Source organism: Haliotis rubra, unplaced genomic scaffold (genome assembly GCF_003918875.1).
Source record: "Haliotis rubra isolate DU_JTF1 unplaced genomic scaffold, ASM391887v1 Scf672, whole genome shotgun sequence".
Taxonomy (NCBI): domain Eukaryota; kingdom Metazoa; phylum Mollusca; class Gastropoda; order Lepetellida; family Haliotidae; genus Haliotis; species Haliotis rubra.
In genome coordinates this window covers 487,263-513,677 of record NW_025767382.1, presented here as the reverse complement: position 1 = coordinate 513,677, position 26,415 = coordinate 487,263, and the positions used below count along the sequence as shown (strand labels likewise).

Genomic DNA, 26,415 nt, shown 5'->3' with positions numbered 1-26,415 from the left:
TCTAATCATTTAAAACATACCTAACCTGAGTTGTCAGTACGCTCGCTTCGTTTTCATCAGTAGCAATACGAAACGGACAAGAAGATGCAAATTAATAGAGAAAACACCCTTTTTGGTCATACGAAAGTTCATTGTGCCATTCTGAATGATTTAATAGTGCAGATTTAGATATGTCAGTGCCGACTTGCTACTGCTGCTGCTACTCCTGATAGTTCTATTTGTACTACTACGTACTACTGTTCTTGCTGCTGCAGCTACTACTACTACTACTACTACTACTACTGCTACTCTACAACTACTACTATTACCACTACTACTATTACTACTGCTATTACTACTACTACTGCTACTCTACAACAACTACTACTACTGCTACTCTACAACTACTACTATTACTACTACTACTACTACTGCTATTACTACTACTACTGCTACTGCTACTATTACTACTTTTACTGCTACTGTTATTGTACCTGCTGCTAATACTACTGCACTCCTGTACGAATAAAACACAGTATATACAATGTTTATACAATGTTTATTCACTTGCACTCAGGGGAAAGCAACCTTCGTATAAAATGAGCAATTTTATATATTGAAAGTATATATGGCGATGGCGAGGTATTCCAACGACCAGCGTTTTTTTGAAGTGCTATTGCAGCAGGTGCATATACACCGATTTGTTTCAAATTAGGCCCGGTATTGCAGAACTGGATTCTTTCGGGATGAACTTTTCAAAGTTCGTTAAACACCACGACATGAGCCTGCTGTGAAACTAAGGGTGGCTAGTCCTCCTGCTCCGAGGGTACAGGTCACAGATGAAGATTTACCATCCACGTTGAACCAGAAGGAGACAGTTTCGTGGGCAGCTCCAGTGAGGCTGATGGTGATGTCATCGGCAATGTTGATGTCCGTCACTCTCTGGGGTGACATGGGCACCCACTTGTCTAACTCACCCTGGATGAGAACTTGTTTGCTGTAGGAAAATAATTATATCATGGATACTTCTATTGTTCAGACAATTTTTATATGCTATAAATGTCTTAATTCAATTAAAACATTTTGGGAATATTGTAGAATTTACATCCATCATTCTATCCATCGACTGACTGACTGAGTTTGGTTTTACGCCGCTTTTAGCAATATTCCAGCAACATCACGGCGGGGGACACCAGAAATGGGCTTCACACATTGTACCCATGTGGGGATTCGAACCCGGGTCTTCGGCGTGACGAGCCAACGCTTTAACCACTCGGCTACCCCACCGCCCCTCTATCCATCGAGGACATCATAACATTTGGGTTCAGCGGTCGCCTAGTGGTTAAAGTTTTCGCATGTCAGGCCGAAGACCCGAGTTTGATTCCCAACATGAAAAATTGTTTGGGGTCCTGTGGTATTGTTGGAGTAACGTAAAGTGGCGTAAAACTTGACTCACTGACTCACTTCAGCGTTTGTTGATACATTTCATGTAGAATATAAACTTTTGCTTGCTTCTACTATAGCATGTAGATAAACTTTTGTTAAGGCATCTATAACACCATACACTGGTAATTTAAGTCAGACCTCGCGAATTTGATCTAGATTGAGTACCGACACGATTGAAATGGAGTAATACGCCTACCCATTGATTGTCAGTACAGGTGATACATAGAAGAGACAGAAGTCAGCCTTGGTACAGTTGGTGCTCAATGCCAGGGGCTGGGGGTCTGTCAAGGGCTGAAGTTTGTTGGGATTATTGGCTGGGAAAACCATGGAGCTAGGAAACTGGAAATACCAAGTTCATTTTAGGTACTTACCTGACGATAGTTACAGGTATATTTTCGAACCCTGAACATATGAAATCAAATTGAGGTAGAAAGGGCTTAATGTCTTACCCCTTCATTTGCCCGGGAACGTTAAGTCTCAGTTGTTCACCCGACATTATATGTACACGTTTTGAATTTAACAAAAGTAAACTAACATCTAGTCTCTGGAAAGAACGTTTTTGATTGAAAGAAAATACAATAAAAAAGAGCCCACAGACTTTCCTCATTTTCAGAAAAGTGAAACTGTGGTACTGCTTCTCCCAAAACAAATTTCAAACCCACTAATGCGGTTTAGAACCTCTAATCATTATTTACCAGTAAAGACCGGTCGCTGGATAAAAAATACGTAGACAGTTAAGAAAATGCCATTTATGTAACTCCCCAGCGATAGCTGACGAGTTTCATTATTTGTTTAAATGTTCGTACTTCGATAATATCAGATATACCTATTTTAAAGACTATTACTGTAAATGGCCAAATCTTATAAAATCACAATTTATACGGATTGTAAATAATTTATTTATTGAAACCGTCAAATTGTAATCTATTTATTTACCCAAATGATCACATGCTACATGTTAAATATTCATACCGTAAAATGTTCCTGCACCACCGATGGTCGTTGTTGGAATGCAAAATATCAATATACAATTGATCTAGGCTTGCCTCATAATATAGACTTATTAGGACTACGTTTGGTATATTTGTTTCAGGGTCTGTATGACAGACTAAAAAATCAGGTGAAAAGATAGATGGGTAATGGTACATCTTACCCCTTGATATCCAGCCATGCACGGTGTCATGTTGTAGCTTGCCCTTAGATCAGCAGCCAAGACGATACCGTACTTGTTCTTTCCACCAAAATCTGAATATGTGGACCACAACTCCCCATCAGGACCATCAAAGTCCGTCCAAGCCATCTAGGAAAATATAAATATACCAAGCAGGCTTATATCACAGTGTCCGCTGCAGATGGTCACTGAATGGGTGAGTGAGGTTAGTTTTACGCCGCACTCCGCAATATTCCTGGCGGGCAAATGTTCAGTGGAGGTGTATGAAATGTAAATAGTTCGTGAATGAGCACATTATTTTCAATCGGTGTCAAGTCACATAAATTTGTCATTTTTCGTAGCACCACAAATTGAAAAACTGATGATACACAGAAATTCAAATGTTATATAGTCTTGAGCTTATTTACACCCTAAGGTCAGTACTAGAGTAAAGCAAGATGCACGGGTACCCTCCGTAACTGGTTGTCAATTGCAGTCGCCGGTCGTGATGGTTTCAAGATCAGGCCGTCAGCATTTACAGACCTGTTCAAAATGAGAAGTGACAGTGAATAAATTATTACTTTGTTACATAAGATAACAGGAATAATTGAAAGGTATAAGATGGCCTAGTGGTTAAAGAGTTCCCTCGTCACGCTGATGACCCGAGTTCGATTCCCCACATGGGTACAATGTGTGAATCCCATTTCTGGAATCCCCGGGGGGCCTGCCGTGATACTGCTGGGATATTTCTAAAAGCGGCGTAAAACCATATTCACTCACTCACTCACTGACTGAGAGGCAAAAGAAACAATCAGCCATGTGAAATACATTTTTGAATAATGCAAACGCCTATGTTCGTGATATACACTTTACACTGAACAGCCAACCTACTTCATGATAAGTGTCTTGTTCATATGCCCAATCATGTCACTTATTCCTACTGGGCCTGTACTTAAGGTTGCAATCACAGCATTCAGAGACGTGTACGGTTCTGTGGAATCTGCAACACATTATTCATCAAAAATACACGGCGAACCTTTGCCAAAGTAATTCTTTTGACGCTTTTATAACACGAAGTTACACGATGAAGCCGAAGCTTTTCAAATATACACAAAGAACTTAGTTAAGCACCTCATGACAGTAGTAGGTCAATCTCACGATTGAATTAGACCCGATCTTAACCCTTTGGTGCATATCTGAGACATGTTTGGTCGTCGTTTGTCGTCGTGTGCAACAAAGGAACCCTCCTGTACAGAACCTGGGCCAATTGGAAGCTGCTTTACGCGAGAAATGGCATAGACTGCCCCTTCAGTGGACCAGAAGGCTGACAGGGGGTATGAGGAGGAGAGTGCTGGCTGTCATACAGTGACATGGAGGTTACACTCGGTATTGACCTTGAATCGTGTAAGACACGCAAAATGACATTTTGAATGTTCACATTCACCAATAAATTTAAACATTAAACATAAATTTTAACTTTAAACATTCCAGGGCCATACTTGTGCAGACATGGTTTTGTTTAAAGATCAGTGTTCTCTTTAAAATGAACAGTTGTCATCATAAAATCAACATGGATTCAATTCGTTTAGTCATTTTTTTATGAGTCAAAGGATCATACGGATCAGAAAAGCTGATCCATCGTCGTCACCACGACATGTTTTATGTATGTGTTGAAATCATTGCAAAATTACAGGGGTGCTTAATTACGTTCTTTGTGCATATTAGTGATATTGACTGAGAATTTATTGTGTACACACTGTATGCATTTCCGGGTTGAACGGTCGTTGTCCAAAAATTGTCCTTGAAAGGCGTGACGCCTATAGCCCAGGCAAACAGTGACGAGACTCCTATTCTCCAATTGGTCGAACCTGGATGGTAATCAAAGCTTGCACGGGACTGAAACAAACATGTCAAGATGTACGATTTACACAATGAACAAGCCTACACGTGACATGTTGCATGGGACAATCATGGTTCTGATGCACAACGCCTTCGTAAACTCACGACCTCTCGAACGCTTTATCATAGAACCTACCCACAGTGCGACGAACGTTTTGTGTATCGGATCCCTCGGCTGGCTGGCTGTGGACAACGACGTCCTTCATCGAAGTTGTGAGTTTGTTGGAATGAGGCTCACAATATGCAAACATCGCATGATCAGTTACGATCCTTCAATAGGCATGGAGTTTTGGAGGTCTCGTTCCAAGAAAATATATTGTACACATGCTCACAAATGATTCTGAGTGAGAATGGTAAATCTGGCATGCCACCCATTGCAGGTGCAGGCCGAGGTCACGTTCTCCATGACTGTCACAATGCTGTGTTTGGGAGCGTGACTTTTACAGTGATAAATCGCTTTCTTTCATTGCAAGGAATTATTGCATGTTCCTGTAGTGGAACCTCTAGTTAAAATATCCCTTACTTCAGGGTTCCAAGAAAACTATATGCGTCTGCATGGAAGAGTCCGACCGCTCTATTGCCATCAGAATGAAAACAAGCCCTCTGTTGAAAAATCTGCCATGTAATCTGCCCTTATGGAACATCTCATCAAAGGTCCTAAGCTCAATGTTTTCTTTGTGACCCATAATAACTATCAGTTAATCAACGTAATATTACAACTTACAAAAAACTCACACTCATAAGACTGGTAACAAAACTCCTCAATAACATCATCAAGTTTCAGCAAAAAGGAAAGACTTGAATCAAGAAACATTTGAAATCAGCCATCACCAGAGACCATCACCCGGCATCTACCTTCCGAGCGTGGACTACATTTCACTTTAGTCATATCTTCAACCGCAATTGGACATCTTGATGGCCCAATAATTATTGTCACATAGGCAACTCCTTGTTATTACATCCATCATAATTATTATACCTTCATTGTACATAAATGGATTTTCTCAATTAATGTCGCTTGAACATTGCCAAAAACTATCACAGTCGTTCACTGCTCTCACCTGTGTGACGACAGGTATTTCCAGAGACTGCAGCATATGTCGTGGGTAGGACATGCAGTACTGTATGGTCAGCCCGTTCTTTGCAGCCCCATTCCCCATCTGAGTCAGCCATTGGCGGCCAAGGTCAATGTCAGTCAGGAATGTTTGGATTTGGGTAAATTCATCATCGAGGTAATCCTACAGAAATGAAACAAACAAAAAAACAAAACAATCATTTGTTCATCACCAGGTTTGACCTTTCAAATTTGAAATTAAGGAGACTTAGGAAACCAACCAACAAACAAACGCACATATGATCTATTATGAGGTTTGAGATTTTAATTTACAAATTGTCTCTGAAAGGTATTACCTGTTCGTAGACATACAATTACCTGTTCGTAGACATGCAATTACCTGTTCGTAGACATACAATTACCTGTTCGTAGACAAAGAGACCCCATTTCCTTGCATTAGCGAGCAGATCAGTCCAAAATCTCTGGAAAGTAAAAGAATACAAGCCTGTTAGTGTGTTTAGTAATGGCGGTAAAAACTCTATAATCATTTCCCATAGTAAACTTATAAAATGTAATATATTTCTCCTTCTGATTGATACCTATATTTTGTGTCAGTACCTCTTCCAATGGTACTGCCTTGTGACCGTCCATCAGGAACTTATATTTGCCCCCGTTAGTAGTTGCATATGTTGTATTGGCGGACCTGGAAGTATTTATTATACTAGAGATTCGTGTAGATATGCATTAATATAATATAATTACGTCAGTGAGATCATGTTAATTTTTCTTGGAGAATTTTCGTATGCTACAATAAACGGTTTATCATAATACATGTAGATATGCATTGATGCAAATACAGGCATATCATTAATTCAATGAGTTGTCAGTTTTCATTGGAACATGTTTACACGTTACAATAAAAGGTTTTCACTGAATGCCATGTTCTGATGACATAAACATTACCAAGAAACGGGTATATATTAATATCTTTCTCGGTTATATTTCCGTGAGTCATATTTCCGCTCATCATTTGCGTTAGTGTGTTGACATTAAAAGTCGTATCATTTTTCATATGCGAGGAACAGTTATAATTTGTAAAAACGTTTCTTAAATTGAATTGAAAATGAATTCATGTGAAACCTGAACCTGGCTTACCAGAACATGCTGTGGGCTACGACGGGATACTGTGTCTTGTTATAAAGCCACCTTTATCACAGGATGAAGTAAAATAAGGGGAACATGTGTTACTTTCATCCACTCGATATATCACTTGTGAAAATGATAAACAATATATTATCACTACAACAATATATGCACTCCATATAATTGTACATAAAGTTCGTCAATGTTATACTCCCCAACAACTAAAATCCAACCCAAAGAAGTTGCACAAAAGAGATGAAGTTTCGATTTTGAACCTATGAGAGACATTTACTGGTACATGGTGGTACGTTATGTCATCATAATTAAATACAATGAATTAAACAGATTAACCACATTCACTCAGTTCTATAACGGCAAAAGACATCTCACTGCATTCCATTGGGGAAGACGCTTGGTTGAGCTGACCACGTGATAATCCCATGGTCGTTGTCATAGTGATACCACCATGCGTCATACTGGATGTACCTGGCAAGTAAACAACGAGGTCATTGTCCCAGTAGAATCACCATTTGTCATACTGAATGTACCTTGCAAGTAAACAAGAAGGGTATTGTCCCAGCAGTGTGAATGTACCAAGCAAGTGAAATAACAACGGTATTGTCCCAGTAGAACCACCATTCAAGTAAACAACCAGGTCATTGTCGCAATAGAACCACAACTTGTCGTAATAAATGTAGCAAATAAACTGCCAAGCGGTATCAGCACGTTGAATGTCCTGTACCATCTGTTGTTAAGCATGAGTAAATGTACTCACCTGACGGGTACCCCGATCTGCCCAATGTAGGTCTTGATGTCAAGCACTGTGTCCTGGTAGTTCTTTCCCTTCTCCTTCAGATTGTAGTAATATGCTCCTGAATGACGAATATAACTGTTTATTTTTTACAGATATTCACACATAGTCGGGAGGTAATGCTTAGAAATATTCTGGAATGTTACCAAAGTACCTGTTTTCATAGTATCACCGGATTTTCCCTGAAGCCTATTCGCTGCTTGGTGAACACAAACAATATGAATAAAGCACCTTGTCTTTGGAAACACTACATTCATTTATCATGTGTTTCAGTTTTGAGATGGGCTAAAACTATCAGAAATATATTTGAATCCATAAATGTCACTACCTTCCATCGTCATGTGTTTCAGTATTGGTCAGAGCTGAAACTCAAGCAACAATCAGAAATACGTCTTAAGTACCTTCCCATCACCATTTGAACATGCATTCAATCGATTCTGCTATTGGCCAATATTTCCTGTGGATGTGGGAAGGCTTTTATCGTTTGTATTTCCAGTGTTGGGAAAGGGCAAAGACCTAGAAACCATCAATCCACATTGATAACCGCGGTGTAAGTGTGTCATGATGTTGATCAATGGATTGTCTGGTCCAGACTGGATTATTTACAGACCGCCGTCATACAGCTGGAATACTGCTGAGTGCGGCGTTACAACAAACCAACCAACCAACTGTATATGTGACCTAGCAGTGGGACTGTACTTACGAACGAACGTACTTACGAATACAGCTTGTGAAACAAGGTAGCGTTCATCAACCAAATTAACTCAGTTGTGAGTGAGAAAATTGTGCTCATTGTATCTTGAGTGTCGGTGTCAAAACAGGTTGGCAAAACTGTGGGCGGAAGTGTTTAATTAAATAAAACTGGTAAATAAGTAGAAAAAAAGCCGAAAACCATGGCTGATATCGAATATATAAGTCGAGGAAACCACCTCCACACAGACGGCAACTTGACGGCCATTGACAAAGAGTCCAATAAAACCTTCTCTCAAAGTTTTCTCACCATTGTCTGTCCAGTATCCCAGGTAATTGATCGAGAAGTCGGACTTGACAAACTGGTCAGTTCGCCCGTGCCATCTTTGCAAAATTTGACCCCAACTCACAAAGGCCTGCAAGCGTATATTTAAAGTAGTTAAAGAAATCAAAGATAAAACAATTTTCTTCTTATTATGAAAGTTCAAATGAATTCAATTGTTGATACTTGCAAAACAAACAATAGCAATACAGATATGCCTAATTAAGATGTATTCGACTTATAAATATTAATCAAACACCGGTGTGTCGAACTTTAAAAATCGGTCCTTCCTATGGTTTCTTTATTCATCATTGTTCGGTTTTATCGAACCTTGGATAACTCGAAACATGTTCGTAGGCCCCTCCAACTTCGACTGAGCGGCATTTTGACAATGTCTCCACTTTATGAATAAATTGGGAATACAGTAACATACCTCTATTCCATTCAAGTTCTTTTACATTTCAAAATACTAAGTACTAAATACTATTTTTACGGTTAATGAATCTGTACCTTGTTGATACCTTTGTTACCACAGAACAGGATAAAACTGGTTTCCACACCAAGAGGGACGTTTTCCACACCGCCCATTGTGCCCCAGTAGACGTTGTCTCCACCAGTGCTGGCGTTCTGACGCCATATTGATGACGACATGAACCGACTTGCAGGGGAGATAATCAGGGTATTTGCAGTCTTCAGTCGATCAAATATGGCTAACGGCCCACTCTCAAGCCCGTCGTCTATTTGAAATGACGATGGTCCCAATCTGAATAAGATGTGTACTGAAAATTATTTTGCAATTTTGATGACAAGGTTGGCATGTGAAAGCACTCATAAACTTTATCAATGTGTGTGTTCATTGAGTATACCATATCAGCAAACTTTCAGCAATATGACAGCAGTGTGTAAATATCTGAATCAGGACAATAAATCCGGTGCTTCACATCATGCTCATTGATGGAACAAGAAGACATGGCCATCAATATCCCCGCCACAGTGTTCTTTTCCTATTTAGTTCCAGTTTTTTTAACAAACCACGACATTCATGTCCTGAAAACATATACCGCATTTGGCTTCCCTATCTATAACGGGTTCTGGAAGAAAATCTGTTCCCATTGTTAGATACCCTGTATAAAGTCAAGGAACGCAAGACAAGGACCATAACTATGTAACACATTGTGACACGGTTTCTGTTTTCGGACTCCATCAAGCCATTCATGTCCTAAATGCGCATACCAAATTTGGCTTCCCTATCTATAACGGGTTCTGAAAGAAAATCTGTTCCCATTGTTAGATACCCTGTATAAAGTCAAGGAACGCAAGACAAGGACCATAACTATGTAACACATTGTAACACGGTTTCTGTTTTCGGACTCCATCAAGACATTCATGTCCTGAATGCGCATACCAAATTTGGCTTCCCTATCTATAACGGTTTCTGAAAAAATCTGTTCCCATTGTTAGATACCGTGCATAAAGTCAAGGAACGCAAGACAAGGGCCATGACTCTGTAACAAAATTGTGACACGGTTTCTGTTTTCGGACTCCATCAAGACATTCATGTCCTGAATACACATACCAAATTTGACTTCCCTATCTATACCGTGGAGAAAATCTGTCAAAAGTATATACCCCTCCCTTTTCGTGGCGGGGGATAATGAAATGACATGCTCCAAACTAGTCAGCGAATCTGACCATCCGATCCTGTTAGTCACCTCTTACAAGAACGGGCTGCTGAAGACAGCATCTTCGCGGATGTATGCTATTTCCAGTGTAGTGACATTTCAGCAGGCACAATAACAGTACAAATTACACTCGCGTAACCTTGATTCGTGGATATAAGGAAAATGCGGCCAAATTCATATTTTAAATGCATGCTTTCATTTTGCATACGCACTGATTATTTTATTCATTGATTCAGCAAATTGAAAATGTCTAATATTCCACTCGTGAATGAAACGTTTGATTACGGAAGCCATTTACAATCATCACCCATTCGTGTGCCCACAAAATGTGACGTCACCTTGTTTCGTGGATTACGTAGTCGGTTACTTTATACCACTATGTACGACATCCCACTGCAGTAAGTATTGACACCAAGGAAAGCAGACAACGAGAAGTGAGAATGTTGGATAGCTAACAGTATCTTTTTCACTTGACATTTTGTAAAAATAAACTTTGGTAATGATGGTATTAGTGATCTGGGGCTATTTATCTCAATGATGGACAATTACATTTAGTGTACTTGCGTGTAATGCAGAAATTCGGAACTTTTTTTGTCAGCGAGGCGTGGCATTGTATGTACATCAAAAGTAGCGCTTCGTAACGTCAGTCGAGACTTAATTTACGAGTTAGCTTGATAATAATTGCGATCCACGAATCAAAGTTATCCACGAATTTAGGTTACGCTTCTGTAAATGGACTTACTGTCCAGCCTTGAGACCCTGACTACCAAACATCAGCCCAGCGTAACCAAGGTATCCCAACGGAATGGTTGGTTCTTGAAGTAGAAACCCAGGGAAGCCAGCAATGGTGAGGTCACTGCTGTTGGAGGCGGTGTTGTTTGCTCCATTGATGTAACGCTGTTGCCGTCATTGGGAACAAATGGTAAGAACATTACCTGCATTAATCCATAACGTTGATGTTATATTCACTCTTAGCCTTTATCTTAGCAAAGGTGAGGTGAGGTGAGGTGAAATTGGGTTTAACGTCGTGCTTGAGAATATTTCACTCATATGACGACGTGCATGCGTGTGTATGTGTATGTGCGGCTGCTTGTACTAGCCCAGACTTAACCTGGTTTTATAGTGCTAGCCCACTGACATACCATGCCGCAGTAAAGCATGAATACCCCACTCAGACACATTATACTGACTCCGAGCCGACCAGTCCTTGCTGTACCCATTAATGCAGAGCGCCAGGCAGGGACCAACAAGTACATACAATGTGTGTAGCCCATTTCTGGTGTCCCCCGCCGTGATATTGCTGGAAAATTGCTAAAACGGCGTTAAACCATGCTGACTCATTCACTCTGAAGGAGACCGCCATATAGCTTGAATATTGCTGAGTGCGGCAACTCACTCACTCACTGAAGGAGAATATCCAGTGAGAGATTTATGTACGCTTGAGTATGATGGCAGATCTGTTTGCTTTTACAGAAAGAAAACAAACGTTCACAGGAGCATGATACAATGTGCATGTAACGATCATCAATGATGTAGTTTATTTTGCTTAAAAATATGATAGTAAACATCATCGCCGTATCCGTTTCCGTACAAGAAAGAATGAATAAATTTTAGGTTCTTATGTTTTCTGTGTAACATCTGTGCTAAAAGTCGCGCACTATAGTAGGTGCTCGTCAAGAACATTTTCAACCAGGGGCTATGTTTACTCACCTGTTTGAACAATATGAACGGTAAAGCGGGATTGTTGTAGGTGAATATGCTTGGATCTGGTGTGTACTGTACAAAGCTGGCCTCGATCTGACTGGACCCTGCCTGGTACAAGAAGCTGTTGGCCTCCCACTGCCCGATGACGTCCACACCACTAGACTGAGTGTTCTTGACCAGCTTCAGAGATCCATCAGCAGAGGAGAACACTTGACCATCAGCTCTGAAGAAGGTAGGAGCGCTCTTCAGCCACACGTCTCCCTGAACAACGACGTTGTAGGTGCCGTCATTGTTGACGTTCACAGCAAAGTCCTGCTTTCCCCCGGAGACTGCAAGTAGGTAGGTAGGTAGTTAGGAAGGTAGGAAAGAGTTATTAGGTGAGCAGGTAGGTAGGTGAACGAGTGAGTGAGTAAATTCGCTATCGTCAGCTCAAGGCTACATTAGTTTGACTCCAGAAAGGTACTATGGATAATTGCAATCAGATAAAAACCAAAAGCTGTCAATAAATGTAGACACATTGTTCCAACGGCAGTCACAACAATAAATGTTCTGGTCTTGTCATGCTGAAGGATCGCATGTTTCCAGCTCCAAACATTAAAAGACACTCGATTCGTTATCTTCGTTGTATGAGCGAGATGTGGCTTTGAACAACTGAAATCTGGCATTGGCACATTGCAACCATAATACGATATATAGTTTTAGATACCTTGCACAAATGAAAACAATATTAGTGTATTATTTTGAAACGTGCAGGTGTTTTTTTTTCTCAACGCATTCACAAGGGGTGTTTTAAATAAAATATATCCATGGATTTTGTCGGGAATTGAATTGTAACAAGCATACTTACCCACACAGAAAGAGAGAGACAGGAAAAGGTATATACAACTCTTAAGACGCATCTTCAAACGATGTCGAATCGCAGTCATATGATATAGAGTTAATAGCACTTGATATGATGTTCACATAGTCGGCCAGTATCTGAGCTGATAACGGGGCGGGGTCAAGGCTGAGTCCATAGTTTTCGGATGTCTCACCCAAATGAATTAACATTAGTGTTTTATTTTGAAACGTGCAGGTGTTTCTCTTCCAATCACATTCAGCAAATCTGTTCAAACACCTTTTTCAACGCATACACAAAGGGTGTTTTAAGTAAATAAATCCATGGCTTTTGCCGGGAATTGGAGATGTAACTAGCACACTTACCAACAGAGAGAGACAGGAAAATGTATATATAACTCTTAAGACGCATCTTCAAACGATGTCGAATCGCAGTCATATGATATAGAGTCAATACCGCTTGATATGATGTTCACATAGTCGGCCAGTATCTGAGCTGATAACAGGGCTGGGTCAAGGCTGAGTCCATAGTTTTCAGATGCCTCACCTTAGTTAAACTGAGAACGTCACGTGTCGGCAATATTTTCACAATACGTTAATGAAGACATCTATATCGAAAAGAAGTCAAATTAGAACCAACAAACAAGACATGAAGTTTAAATAACAGTTGTACCATAGACGTAAATAGATTTACAAATCAATAGAAATTACTGCAAAATAGTAACAATTTCAGTAGAAACAATAGTTGCAAAACCAATATTCAATGACTCTACAAATACAATATGATGTTCACACAACCACTGGCCTTGGTGTAGAGGTATATGAGAGAGGCGTACTTACCTGTATAGTCTTGATACCTTCAGGAGCTTCTACACTGGATTGGTCTGGGAATCCAGGTTATACTTGACCGCAAATGCATATGAATGAAGTACCCCTTTGCCACAGCTTTCATTAGATAGAGCTTCATAACTGACAACTAATTATTGTTAATTAGTAATGTACTCCTCCATCTTGAAGGAACAATGAGATACAATTTCAGTAGTTTTAAAATATGTACCAGACATTGCTACGTAAAGTTTCTAGTTATATCAAAGTCATTTTCTATCGTTACATCACTTATTGCGTCTTTTTTTAAGTTTCAAATTTGGAGAAAAAAAATCAAATAACGAGAAAATATTCGAAGTAACGATACAAAACTGGTAAACTCGAGTTTTTGGAACCAATTGCAACTTGAAATTACAAGCAAATAATCGAAGTAACAAGACACGCTCCTAACAAAAACACAGAGAAAATATTCGAAGCATCAAGGAACAATAAACAATTAAAATAGATAAACGAGAAAGTAATTGAAAGCACGACAATTTTCTGTTTAAATACATTTATGACAACAGTCTTTCCTACCAATAGCTTGCACTCATGCATTTATCAATTGAAATAATGTCGAAGCGGCAATAAATAACATTAATTTTATCACCGTTTTAGTTGTCAATGCATGGTAGAGTTCGGAGCTTGAAGCAGCCAGCATAAAGTTACTATGGCAATGAACTAATGACTATAAAAAGGAAGTTTGCAGCAGTATGTCCAATCTATAGCATGCAAAGATTACACATATACACATAGTTTTAAAACATAAGTCGAAAAATGTCATAAAATAATATTCAATTCCAAAGAGAAACGACCATGTAGGAACTAAGAAATAGGTATATACATCATCTTGTGACACAACAACTGTTAACGAATTGCTGATGCCAGGCTAAATGAACTCCATGTCCATTACATATTTTCTTGTTTGGTGCCTTAATTCTCGGGCCTTGCTGGAAAATCAAAACCCTAACATTCCAAGGCATGTCTTCTGTGTATATATAATGTGTGAAGCCCATGTCTGTTTTTCCTTCGCTGTGATATTGAGGGAATATTGCTGAAAGTGAAGTAAAACTATACCCACTCACCCACTCACTGTGAATATCCAGGATTAATTGCAGAAGCACTCATGCACGGACCCAAACTTTTACAGGGATTCCAAAACGGAAAACTAAAATATATAGCCTTTATTCACTTTCATAATAGGACAGTAAGATTGTAAAAGCAAAATATCACACAAGGAAACTTGATAATAGATCCACATACATTTCATAGTCATTATACACCACGACAAGTGCCAGCTGTGAATCTGAGGGTGGCCAGTCCTCCTGCTCCGAGGGTACAGGTCACAGGTGAGGATTTACCATCCACGTTGAACCAGAAGGAGACAGTTTCGTGGACAGCTCCAGTGAGGCTGATGGTGATGTCCTCGGCAATGTTGATGTCCGTCACTCTCTGGGGTGACATCGGCACCCACTTGTCTAACTCACCCTGGATGAGAACCTGTTTGCTGAAAGACACATAGCTGTTTACTTACTCGGGTCAAAATCCTTGACCGATGACCACATTCAGTATCATCTGGAAAGATGTAGCGTTGCCCAGCACGCTGTGCAATGGCTAATATAATTTGTTCACTGGTCTCGAGGGGGACATGGGCTGATGTACCCTCGATGTTTGCTTATGTTCCCTGAGCCCGAAGGTGAACATAAAGAAACATCGAGGGTACATCAACACATGGGCCCCGAGGGACCAGTGAACAACGTATTTATGTTACCGAACACCTCAATCAAATGAAATCAAATCAAATTAGACATTTGTATAGCGCTACATATCCAGAGTCCTGCTCATATGCGCTTAGTCGAATGCTCGTTTGAAGAGGTTGGTTTTGAGACAAGATCGGAAACTGTTGATATTTTCCGATTTTCTGACATTTTCAGGTAATCCATTCCAGAGTACAGCACTCGCTCTGCTAAATGTTCTGTCCCCGTATGTTGTGGTTCGGACAGATGGAACATCGAAGCTTTGCTGACTAGCTGATCTGAGTGACCTTCCAGGCTTGTGAATGTTGACTAGTTCCTGGAGATAGAATGGAGCAGGACCAGTAATGGACTTGTAAACAAACACCAGAAGTGTGAATACAACTCTGTCTTTTACAGGGAGCCAGTGTAAATCCTTCAGGACTGGTGTTATGTGAACATACATATTTATGTGTGTGTGTTATGAGCAGCTGTGTTTTGAACACGTTGTAACTTGTCCATGTACTTCTGTTGTATTCCATAGAGTAGACTGTTGCAGTAGTCCAGACGTGATGTCACAAATGCATGGGTTAGGCATTTTACTGATGGTGTGTCCATGTACCTGCTAATCTGTCTGATGTTCCTTAGGTGGAAATATGCAGATTTGCAGATGTTACTGACGTGATTTTCCAAGCTTAATGTTGAGTCAAAGATGACACCTAGATTTTGAGCATGGCTTTCTGGCTCCAGGGACCTTGAACTTGGATTTTGTCTGTTTGGAGCTGATGATGAGAATCTCAGTTTTATCATCGTTCAATTTCAGAAAATTACTGTTCATCCAACATTTGATCTCAGCTATGCAATTTGTTATTGCCTGCAGGGTATTCTGTACAGATATGCAGTTTGTTGCATGAATCCGAGATATAGCTGAGTGTCATCAGCACAGAGATGATAGCTGAGATTGTGGACTCGGGCTATATCAGCAACGGGTATGGTATATACAGTGAACAGGATTGGGCCTAGGACTGAGCCTTGTGACTCACTCAATGGTAATTTTGAACTGTTTGAAGCACCGGTATCGGATCATAGCATGGAGTACCAGACGACAAGAAAAACAAATTTAAAATTATCTCCCTTCCATCGATTTGCATTCGCAAAACATCGGTAATTTCCGTACATCATACATGATTCAATCTTATTCGAGATAAAGAATTACTACTACGAATTATCCAAATGAGTTCGGCATTCCCAGCGGGGTACATAGACAATGTTACTCGCTTGTAAACGGGGTACATTGAAAACAATAGAAGAGCGCTCAGCCAATCAGAAAACAACATTCATGTGTGTGGCACGATAAAAGATGATGTCTCAATAGTATTGGCCTGTGACTCTCCCATGGACAGCAAAGGGCGCATGTGGGCCTGTCATTCACGCCATACAATTATTGAGCAGGGATCCTGCTGCACGACCTCAACGTATTCATCAGGACGTCTTCAAACTCGTTTTCTCCGTTTATGGAAATCGAGACTGATCCGTCAGAATCACGACACTACCCCAATCATCCAAGTCTTGTACATCATATATTATAAGGGCTTGTGGTAAGTTGTTTTGGGGGTCGTGCATTCAACCGCCGTCTGTGAAGACGATGTCTTGTGGACACGTTCTCATATCGGAGCTGCCTGTTGCAACTTGTCCCTCATGTTAGGGGCAGTTTGCAACCGATTTATTAATACCATAATTCTCACTGAACCTTAAAGTGACGTCGACTAGGGAAAAGAAGTGCTTGTTGCTACCAGACCCACAATCTGCTGATGGCAGACTGAGAAACATGCAGCGTTTTGGCAACAATATTGTGATGTGTGCTCATCTGTATCATGACAATGGATCGTAAACGCCCATATATCAATGGTCAATTCTGATACTAACATGATGAATAATTACGCTCGAAATTACGACAATGGTGACACAATGGTGACACAATGGTGAATCTAGCATATCAACCCTTTCACGAGCTGTCCGAGGTCAGGTGCTTCTGGGCAGTCACTGCTTGGTCATGTTCGAAAATGGTCTCACCACATTATTCACTTATTTCATTGTCAGGTATTGATGTATGTTCCTGTAATTTCAACTCATTTTTGAAACAAAGGAATACACCTACCCATTGATGGTCAGCACAGGCGATACATAGAAGAGGCAGAAGTCAGCCTTGGTACAGCCACTCATTGTTAAAGGCTGGGAGTCCGTCAAGGGTTGTATCTTGTTGGGGTTATTGGCCGGGAAAACCATGGAGCTAGGAAACTGGAAATGCCAACGTAATTTTAGGTACAAACGTATTAGTTCCAGCTATATTTACGAAAACTTGAATAGTAAGTACTGAAATCAACTGTGTGTAGAAATGGCCTACCCCTTGATATCCAGCCATGCAAGGTGTCATGTTGTAGCTTCCCTTTAGATCAGCAGCGAGGATGATACCGTACTTGTTGTCTCCGCCAAAATCTGAATACGTGGACCACACCTCCCCATTGGGACCATCAAAGTCTGACCAAGCCATCTGGAAACATTTTATGGGTATTCAAGAGTGTGATGCACAGGTGAATGGTGCGAAAATGTTCACATTTTTTTGCCAGCTTCAATCAGAAAAATGGTAAAAAACTCCACCCCAGTCCTCTTGTATTCAGTGCTCAGATTACTTGTACGCTGTGCAGGGTGCAAATTAATGATCTGTTGTCAGTTTGCTTTGAAGCACTCACCCAATAATTTCCTCTTCTCTCACTGAAATTCACATCCCTCACCCAAGCAACCGCCACCCAACAAGAATATTAAATCTTCGATCCATTTACGACTGTTGTTTTGACAAACAAAAACAATGCTATGTAAATAAAAATAAAATAAAACATTGCCTTTGCACGACTTCGATGGAAAAAATCGATGGGACAGCCAATTTGGCCTGATAATCTTAATATGTCGTAAGTCATGGTAGTGATGAAACTGATCAACTGATCAAACTGATGCACGTTCATTCCAAACCCAAGGACAGTATGAATCAAAGCAAGGTGAACAGGTACCCTCCGTATCCTGTTGTCAATTGAAGTTGCCGGTCGCGATGGTTTCAGGATGAGACCGTCCGCATTTACCGATCTGTAGGTGACAGTGAATAAATACTTAAATAAACGGAACAAAAATAATAGATGCTGGTGTAATAAGTATTAAGTACAGCAGTGGGGATCAAATATAGAATCAGGTCTTTGAGTGACATTTAGAAGAGATACACATCAGGAAGAGAATTTTATAGATGTCAACTTCTTTGTTAACAAGGGAAGTCATCCATAACATTTTCTTCTTTAATAGATATAGGTGCGTAAATAATACAAAAAATAAGGTTTACAGAGTACTAAACCCAGGTATAATATATACGAGTGAGAAGAATAACGTACAAAAATAATCAATAAGAAATACAGGCGTAATAAATGTTACATTTGTAAAAAAGATATATTGAATCAACAGTATTGCTTCATAATGTATACAGGGGCAAGCAGAGGCAAATCGAACAGGAAGATACAGAGTTATCAGTAATACGCGCAGGAGTAATCAAGTTATAAATCCCGGGTCCTCCAGTTTAAATTTTGACCAAGAAATGAAATACAACAGAACACCACAAATAAGTAATAGAAAATACAAGAATTAATTATGATGAATTGCAAGAATATTCAGCAATGAATAACATGATTAGTAAGGAATAATAATACTAAATATAAAAACTGGAATAATAGCAGATAGATAAATGAGTAATGAATAACAAATACAGGAAAAATACATTTTTGATGCAAAAATTATGATTGATAAACTCGCGAAAAACACAGAGTCAATAATAACACAAGAGTAATAAATAACGAAATAAATAGTCCAACATCTATACTACCATATAGGATATTAAAAAATAACAGAGAACGATACTGAAAAATACTAAAAATATCTGTGAAATAAGTACTCTTTAAATCAACGTCAACCTACTTCATGATGAGTGTCTTGTTCGTGCCCCCAATCATGTCACTTATTCCTACTGGGCCTGTACTTAACGTTGCAACCACGGCATTCAGTGACGTGTAATTTTCCACTGGAAAATGCTCTGAAACAACATTCAGTGGCTATAAACGATATGTCTGTCTGTGTGATAACATGATAAACCATTTATTAAATAAGAAGAACTGTGAAGATCCGGGTTAGATTTTGGTCTTCAGCGACCATGCTTGTCATAAGAGGCGACTAACGAAATCGGATGGTGAGGGTCGCGGGCTGTGTTGACACATGTCACCATATCCCATTTGCGTAGATCGATGCTCATGTTGTTGATCACTGGATTGTCTGGTCCATTCTCGATTATTTACAGACCGCCGCCATTTAGTTTGAACATTGTGTGGGGCGTTAACAAACAAACAAACATACAAACAAACAAACAATTAATTCAAATCAAAAATTACAAAGATGAAGTATTTGAAAAAGCACTGTTAAAGAAAAACTCATTTTCCCCTCACCGTATCTATTTCCGGGTTGAACGCCGGTTGTCCAAAAATTGTCCTTGAAAGGTGCAACGCCGATAGCCCAAGAAAAAAGTGACGTGACACCTATTTTCCAGTTGGTAGTGTCTGGTTGATAGTCATTACTTGCGCGAGCCTGAAACAAATGTTTTCAAACAATTTGGACAATGGTCAAGCCATACTTCTCGTATGTTTCCTTGGCGTTCTCAACATTGGTGCATGGTGTCTCCCTGCTTTCGTATTATTGGTATAGACAGACAGACACAATTTATTTGCAGTAAAAGGCTGTAGGCCCAAAATACATTCAAAAGGAAATTCCAGTGTAGTCAGGGGCACAATGATCATTCAAGTGTTTGTAATAATCCTTTTAACATAAAATAGATACAAGGCAACAGATTTTACAGTGTCTACATTAGTATTCTTGAATAGATTTGCTAAAGAATATACAGTATAAGGTTTTTTAACACATTTTGTAATAAACCTCTCCCTTAGTTGTGAATAGGATTCACAAATGAACAGTACATGAAATTCATCTTCAATGTAGGTAAGACCTTTAGATTTACATGATGTACAAAATCTTTGATTATAATCAGTGTTGTTATAACGCCCAGTTTCTACAGCTATTTTAAAATTACTACACCTAAATTGTGCTAAAACAGCTCTTAAATGTGTAGAAAGGTAAAACGATAAATAACGTTCAACATTTAATGCAGATTTAAAATACTGATAATAGTTGCATTTGGGGGAATTACACAGGGAAGAGTACCAGGACTGTTTTAAATTATCTGATAATCTTTGTTTAAATAAGCTTATAAATATTGTTGGTGATATTGTTGGTATAAATTCCTTGTAACTCACTGCTAGGTGTTATGAAAGCAAAGGGTAATTATAGACTAGTATTTCTAGCATCTTGTGTCACTAAATCAACTCTCCCCTATTACTTAAATATGTTTCAAAACTTTTTAATTCTGTCTCAAACCTACGAATAAACGTCTTAGTTATTCAAACTCAATATCGCTTGAATTTTGTTAAATAGACTCTTTTACCCGCTCAATTGATCTCACCTGCGTGACGACAGGTATTTCCAGAGACTGTAGCATATGTCGCGGGTAGGACATGCAGTACTGTATGGTCAGCCCGTTCTTTGCAGCCCCATTCCCCATCTGAGTCAGCCATTGGCGGCCAAGGTCAATGTCAGTCAGGAATTTTTTGGATTTGTGTAAATTCTTCATCGAGGAAATCCTACAGTAATGACAGAAAGAAAACAAGAAAGAAAGAATGAAACAAACAAACAAACAATCGAAGAACAACCAGTTGCACCATCAATTTCAATCAGAAATCAGAAACAGAAATCAGAAATGAAACAAAAAAATCAGAAATGAAAGAAAAAAAGAAAGAAACAAACACACAAACAAACGCATATATGATCTATTATGAGGTTTGAGATTTTAATTTTACAAATTGTCTCTGAGAGGTATTACCTGTTCGTAGACATACAATTACCTGTTCGTAGACATACAATTACCTGTTCGTAGACATATAGACCCCATGTCCTAGCATCGGCGAGCAAATCAGTCCAGAATCTCTGAAAATGAATAAATTACAGGCCTGATAATGACTGTAACACAACACTGTGACAATAAAAGCAACACAACCTTTTCCAATCACAAGAAAGCTTTACAAATATAATAACAATTATATGTAGACTCCCTACCAAGCCTGGGTATAGCCTATTCATCTTGGCAAATGGTAAATTGCAAAGCGTAATTATTATCTCTTATACATATATATTGTGTTAGTACCTCTTCCAGCGGCAATGACATGTGACCATCAATCAGGAATTTATACTTTCCCCCGTTAGCAGTTGCATATGTTGTATTGCTGGACCTGGAAAATAAGCATAAAACAGGAGTCTGTTTAAAATACAATGCACATTTAAGCAGGTCATTTATACTCAAGAACTCTTAAAAGCAGTAATGATATTAACGGTTCACGCTGTATGACATGTTCTGATGAGTAGATTTACATTTGACCCAGTATCATGCGTCAATATTTCTGTGTTTCTTTGTAATTTATATTATTTCTTGGGTTATTCTCGACATTTAGAATTGATAAATGTGAGAAACATCCATAACGTTGGTAATGGTTAGTGGAATATCTTAAAACAATACATTAAATAAATCGGAATAAAAACTATTGATTAAACTAAATCCTTCAACATATGCTATATTTGGGATTACACTTTCTTTGACCACTTTCTAAAATGGCATTGTGTATTTCATGGCATTGTGTATTTGAATCCTTCAATCCTTACCAGAACATGTTGTGGGCCACGACGGGATACTCCGTCCTGTTATAAAGCCACCTTCATCCATGGATACGTGCGGAAAACACAGAATGTCATTAATGACACCAAAATCAAAATGGTTTCGAGGCAATATCACATCACTACATCTTATATATACACCCCACTGAACTCTAATGTACGTAACTGTCGCTGTTTTGCGTGTCATGTGTCGTAGTGACATTTATTGGTATATGGTTATAGGCATATGGTATTTATTGGTGATGATGATAATCACAATAGTAAAAGGTGTAAACTGACAAACGCAGTATTCGAACCGTTATATAAAGATACAAAAGCCCTTCTCACTGCATTCCATTCGGGAAAACGCTTGGCAGAGCTGACCACGTCACCACTCCATCGTGACTGTCCTGGTAGTACCACCATTCGTCATACTGGATGTACCTGGTAAACAAACAACAAGGTCAGTGTCCCAGTAGTACTACAAAACGTCGAACTGAATGTGCCTGGTAAGTAAACAAAAGGTCATTGTCCCAGTAGAACCACGATGCGTCGTACTGGATGTACTTGGTAAACAAACAACAAGGTCATTGTCCCAGTAGAACCACGATGCGTCGTACTGGATGTACTTGGTAAACAAACAACAAGGTCATTGTCCCAGTAGAACCACCATTCGTCGAACTGAATGTTCCTGGTAAACAAACAACAAGGTCATTGTGCAAGTAGAACCACCATATGTCGTACTGGATGTACTTGGTAAACAAACAACAAGGTCATTGTCCCAGTAGAACCACGATGCGTCGAACTGAATGTACCTGGTAAACAAACAACAAGGTCATTGTCCCAGTAGAAACACCATTCTTCGTACTGGATGTACTTGGTAAACAAACAACACGGTCATTGTCCCAGTAGAACCACTATTCTTCGTACTGGATGTACTTTGTAAACAAACAATAAGGTCATTGTCCCAGTAGAACCACCATTCTTCGTACTGGATGTACCTGGTAAACAAACAACAAGGTCACAGTCCTGGTAGCACCACCATTGGTCATGGTGAATGTACCTGGCAAGTAAACAACAAGGCCATTGTCTCAGTCGTGCCAGGCCAGGAAACAATAAGATTGCTGTCCCAGAAGTACCACAACACGTAGTACTGAATGAACCAAGTAACCAGCCTGGTCATTGACCAAGTGGTATCAATACTCATAAAGTTGAATGTACTATACCATGTGTGGTTTAGCATGTGTAAATGTACTAACCTGACGGGTACCCCCAGCTGTTCAACGTAGCTCTTGATGTCAAGCACTGTGTCCTGGTAGTTCTTCCCCTTCTCTGTTAAATGGTAGTAATACGCACCTGCATGATGAAAAGATCTGTAGTGTCAAAACTGAAGTGTGGACGGAAGTGAATAGGACGCTGGTTGCGAGCAGACATACGATCAATAAATGGCGGTGAAAGACGAATAACTGAGTTTATTGGGTTCTATCGAAGACATCTTTCAATCAAATAAAAACACTTCCAGTGATTCTCACCATTGTCTGTCCAGTACCCTAGGTAGTTGATTGTAAAGTCGGACTTGACAAACTGGTCTGTTCGCCCGTGCCATCTTTGCAAAATTTGGCCCCAGCTCACAAAGGCCTGTGAGCATAGTATATCGTATACTGTACCATGACTTCAGTAAATACTGGATTGTGATTGCTTAATCAAAGTCATTTTCCAACACTGTATGTATTTTTTTTTTAAATTCTTAATAACGCGGTTATAGTAGAATGGAGATAGACGACAGTGTTGGAAAATAAGAGGTACATAACGAAATTATAATAGCGCTAAATTTTGTATTTAAAACCTTACACTACACGTTCGGTTTTAAATAAGATTTAGAGCTATTATAATTTCGTCATTATAATAGCTACGCGTTCGGTTCTAAATCAAATTTGAGGTTTATTATAATTTCGTTATATACCTCTGATTTTCCAACACAGTATGGTTATTTCCTAATCGTGTTATAGGTTATGGTGAGAATTGTTTGAAATCAAATAATTATAATCTTTTACATGTGTTCGAAAAAACAAATCTTTCTGTTCATTGCTTCAATAAATATACGGAAACTATCATTGTATATGTTGTTCCCGGTAGTTAAAAAGTGAGGGAGACTGGTGACATTAAATGTTGTTTTTGGTTTAAGTGAAATATGTACCTTGTTGATACCTTGGTTACCATAGAACAATATAAAACTGGTTTCCACACCAAGCGGGACGTTTTCCACACCGCCCATCGTGCCCCAGTAGACGTTGTCTCCACCTGTGCTGTTGTCCTGACGCCATTGTGATGACGACATGAACCGACTTGCAGGGGAGATAATCAGGGTATTTGCAGTCTTCTGTCGATCAAATAGGGCCAAAGGTCCACTCTCAATCCCATCGTGTAGGTTAAATGACGATGGCCCCCATCTACAAGTTGATTTGATGACGAAGTAGTTGAAATCAATGTAGACTGAGAAGATCAGTTTGTAAAATGCATGCCCAATTGTTTAATGCGTTTCATCTGTAGTATAATGAAGTATATCAAAAGAAGTATATTGGCTGGTATACGTATAATGGCTTAGTATAAGAAGTATAAAAACAGAATATTTGCGAGCATTTAATTGGTACCGTTATTTGGGACTTCAGGTAGCAGTTCCCATTAGAATATACTGGAGAAAAATAGTTGAGAAATACGAGCTTGCAATAAAATGGCGTCAACAATGTTCCTGTTTCATCATGTTCAACGACAACCATATGTTTTTCAAATACTTACTGCCCAGCCTGTAGACCCATACAACCAAGCATTAGGCCACCATAACTAAGGTAACCCAAAGGAAACGTTGGCTCTTGGATTTGAAATCCAGGAAATCCAGAAATGGTGAAGTCACTGCTGTTTGAGGCGGTGTTGTTTGCTCCATTGATGTAACGCTGTTGTCGTCATTGGTGAAAGAAAACGTGAAGCGTGTCACTGTCGTATCTACACGTTCAGCTCGGAACAAGTGTTGTGAAGAAGTTGATTAGACTGGATGTAAGGGACACATTCGTTGGTTTCACATTAATTTTCGACTCGCTTTGCGCATGCGTAGAGAGTGTAAAAATATCCACTGGTCAACTTCCGGTTTGGTCGTATTAGCGATATTGTAAACACATTCTAAATAAATGCTGTATGAATATTATTTACGCTTGACAACTGTTCATAGTTGAGAACATACATCCATTTGCCTATGCTTTTCGATAATTGATGTCCTATTTTGGTGGCATTGCATCAGAGATGTGTTTTTTTACTTGTGAGAAGGGGATGTGCAGGAAGGACGGTGGACGGGTGGTGGTGAGATGTGTTTATACAAGAGCTTGTTAACAAACGTTAAGCTATGTATTTAACTAATTCCGGTCCCTTCCATTCATAAATGAATTGAGATAAGTTAAATTCGACATAACACCATATATTTGTTTTGGTTTTTGCTTTCTTTAGAGTGTGTTTACACTATCGGTAAAGCTTACGACCAAACCGGAAGATGGCCCGTGGATATTTTTACACGCTTTTATTTTTACAGCGAGTCGAAAATTAATGTGAAACCAACGAATTTGTTTGTACCATTTTTTTAAGGTTAACAAACCCCACCTTTTCCTGGTGATTGGTACAGCTCATGAACAACATTATCGGTTTTGCATCTGAACAGGAGAAGGGATATCTCTATTACGTCCGCTTCCTCATGGAAGTCAGAAAGTAGTTATAAATTTCAAGTTAAGTTTACTCACCTGTTTGAACAACATAAATGGTATGGCCGGATTATTGTAGGTGAATATGCTTGGATCTGGTGTGTACTGTACAAAGCTGGCCTCGATCTGACTGGACCCTGCCTGGTACAAGAAGCTGTTGGCCTCCCACTGCCCGATGACGTCCACACCACTGGACTGAGTGTTCTTGACCAGCTTCAGAGATCCATCATTAGAGGAGAACACTTGACCATCAGCTCTGAAGAAGGTGGGAGCGCTCTTCAGCCACACATCTCCCTGAACAACGACGTTGTAGGTGCCGTCATTGTTGACGTTCACAGCAAAGTCCTGCTTTCCCTCGGAGACTGCTGATATGAAAGCTTTATTGAAGCATATGAATGAATGAATGAATATGCCATTTTGGTAGATCCAAAAAGTAAATGACTATATAACAGTGAGAGTCATTCGATCCGTTATATACTAGGTTTGTCTCTTTCTTTTTTCCACGCCGTAGCGCAAAG

General features: G+C 39.4%; 2 protein-coding genes across 3 annotated transcripts in view; both read right to left on the bottom strand.

The window, feature by feature from the left end:
• Positions 1 to 522: 522 nt before the first annotated feature.
• LOC124257764 lies at positions 523 to 13,185 on the bottom strand. Of its 2 annotated transcripts, none has more exons than XM_046691891.1 (18): positions 13,084 to 13,185; positions 11,887 to 12,209; positions 10,919 to 11,073; positions 9,005 to 9,257; positions 8,483 to 8,588; positions 7,447 to 7,543; positions 7,062 to 7,157; positions 6,684 to 6,734; positions 6,147 to 6,231; positions 5,951 to 6,010; positions 5,536 to 5,712; positions 4,333 to 4,471; positions 3,467 to 3,575; positions 3,046 to 3,118; positions 2,579 to 2,725; positions 1,622 to 1,764; positions 732 to 976; positions 523 to 655 (listed from the first exon to the last, which is right to left on the bottom strand). In XM_046691891.1, exons 1-17 carry the CDS (start codon positions 13,154 to 13,156, stop codon positions 745 to 747), a joined length of 2,319 nt encoding a protein of 772 aa, XP_046547847.1. In that variant the 5' UTR covers positions 13,157 to 13,185; the 3' UTR covers positions 523 to 655; positions 732 to 744. The 2 variants fall into 2 exon arrangements, with proteins under 2 accessions (XP_046547847.1, XP_046547848.1); XM_046691892.1 differs by lacking the exon at positions 13,084 to 13,185 and adding an exon at positions 12,728 to 12,793.
• Positions 13,186 to 14,841: 1,656 nt separating this feature from the next.
• The window catches only part of LOC124257765, a 28,590-nt gene continuing 17,016 nt past the window's right edge, over positions 14,842 to 26,415 (bottom strand). Inside the window, exons 15-17 of the mRNA XM_046691894.1 lie at positions 17,719 to 17,865; positions 17,473 to 17,612; positions 14,842 to 15,088 (exon numbers count right to left, since the gene is read on the bottom strand). Of these exons, the coding sequence (XP_046547850.1) occupies positions 14,857 to 15,088; positions 17,473 to 17,612; positions 17,719 to 17,865 (519 nt within the window). The 3' untranslated portion in view covers positions 14,842 to 14,856. The remainder of the gene's footprint in view (positions 15,089 to 17,472; positions 17,613 to 17,718; positions 17,866 to 26,415) is intronic.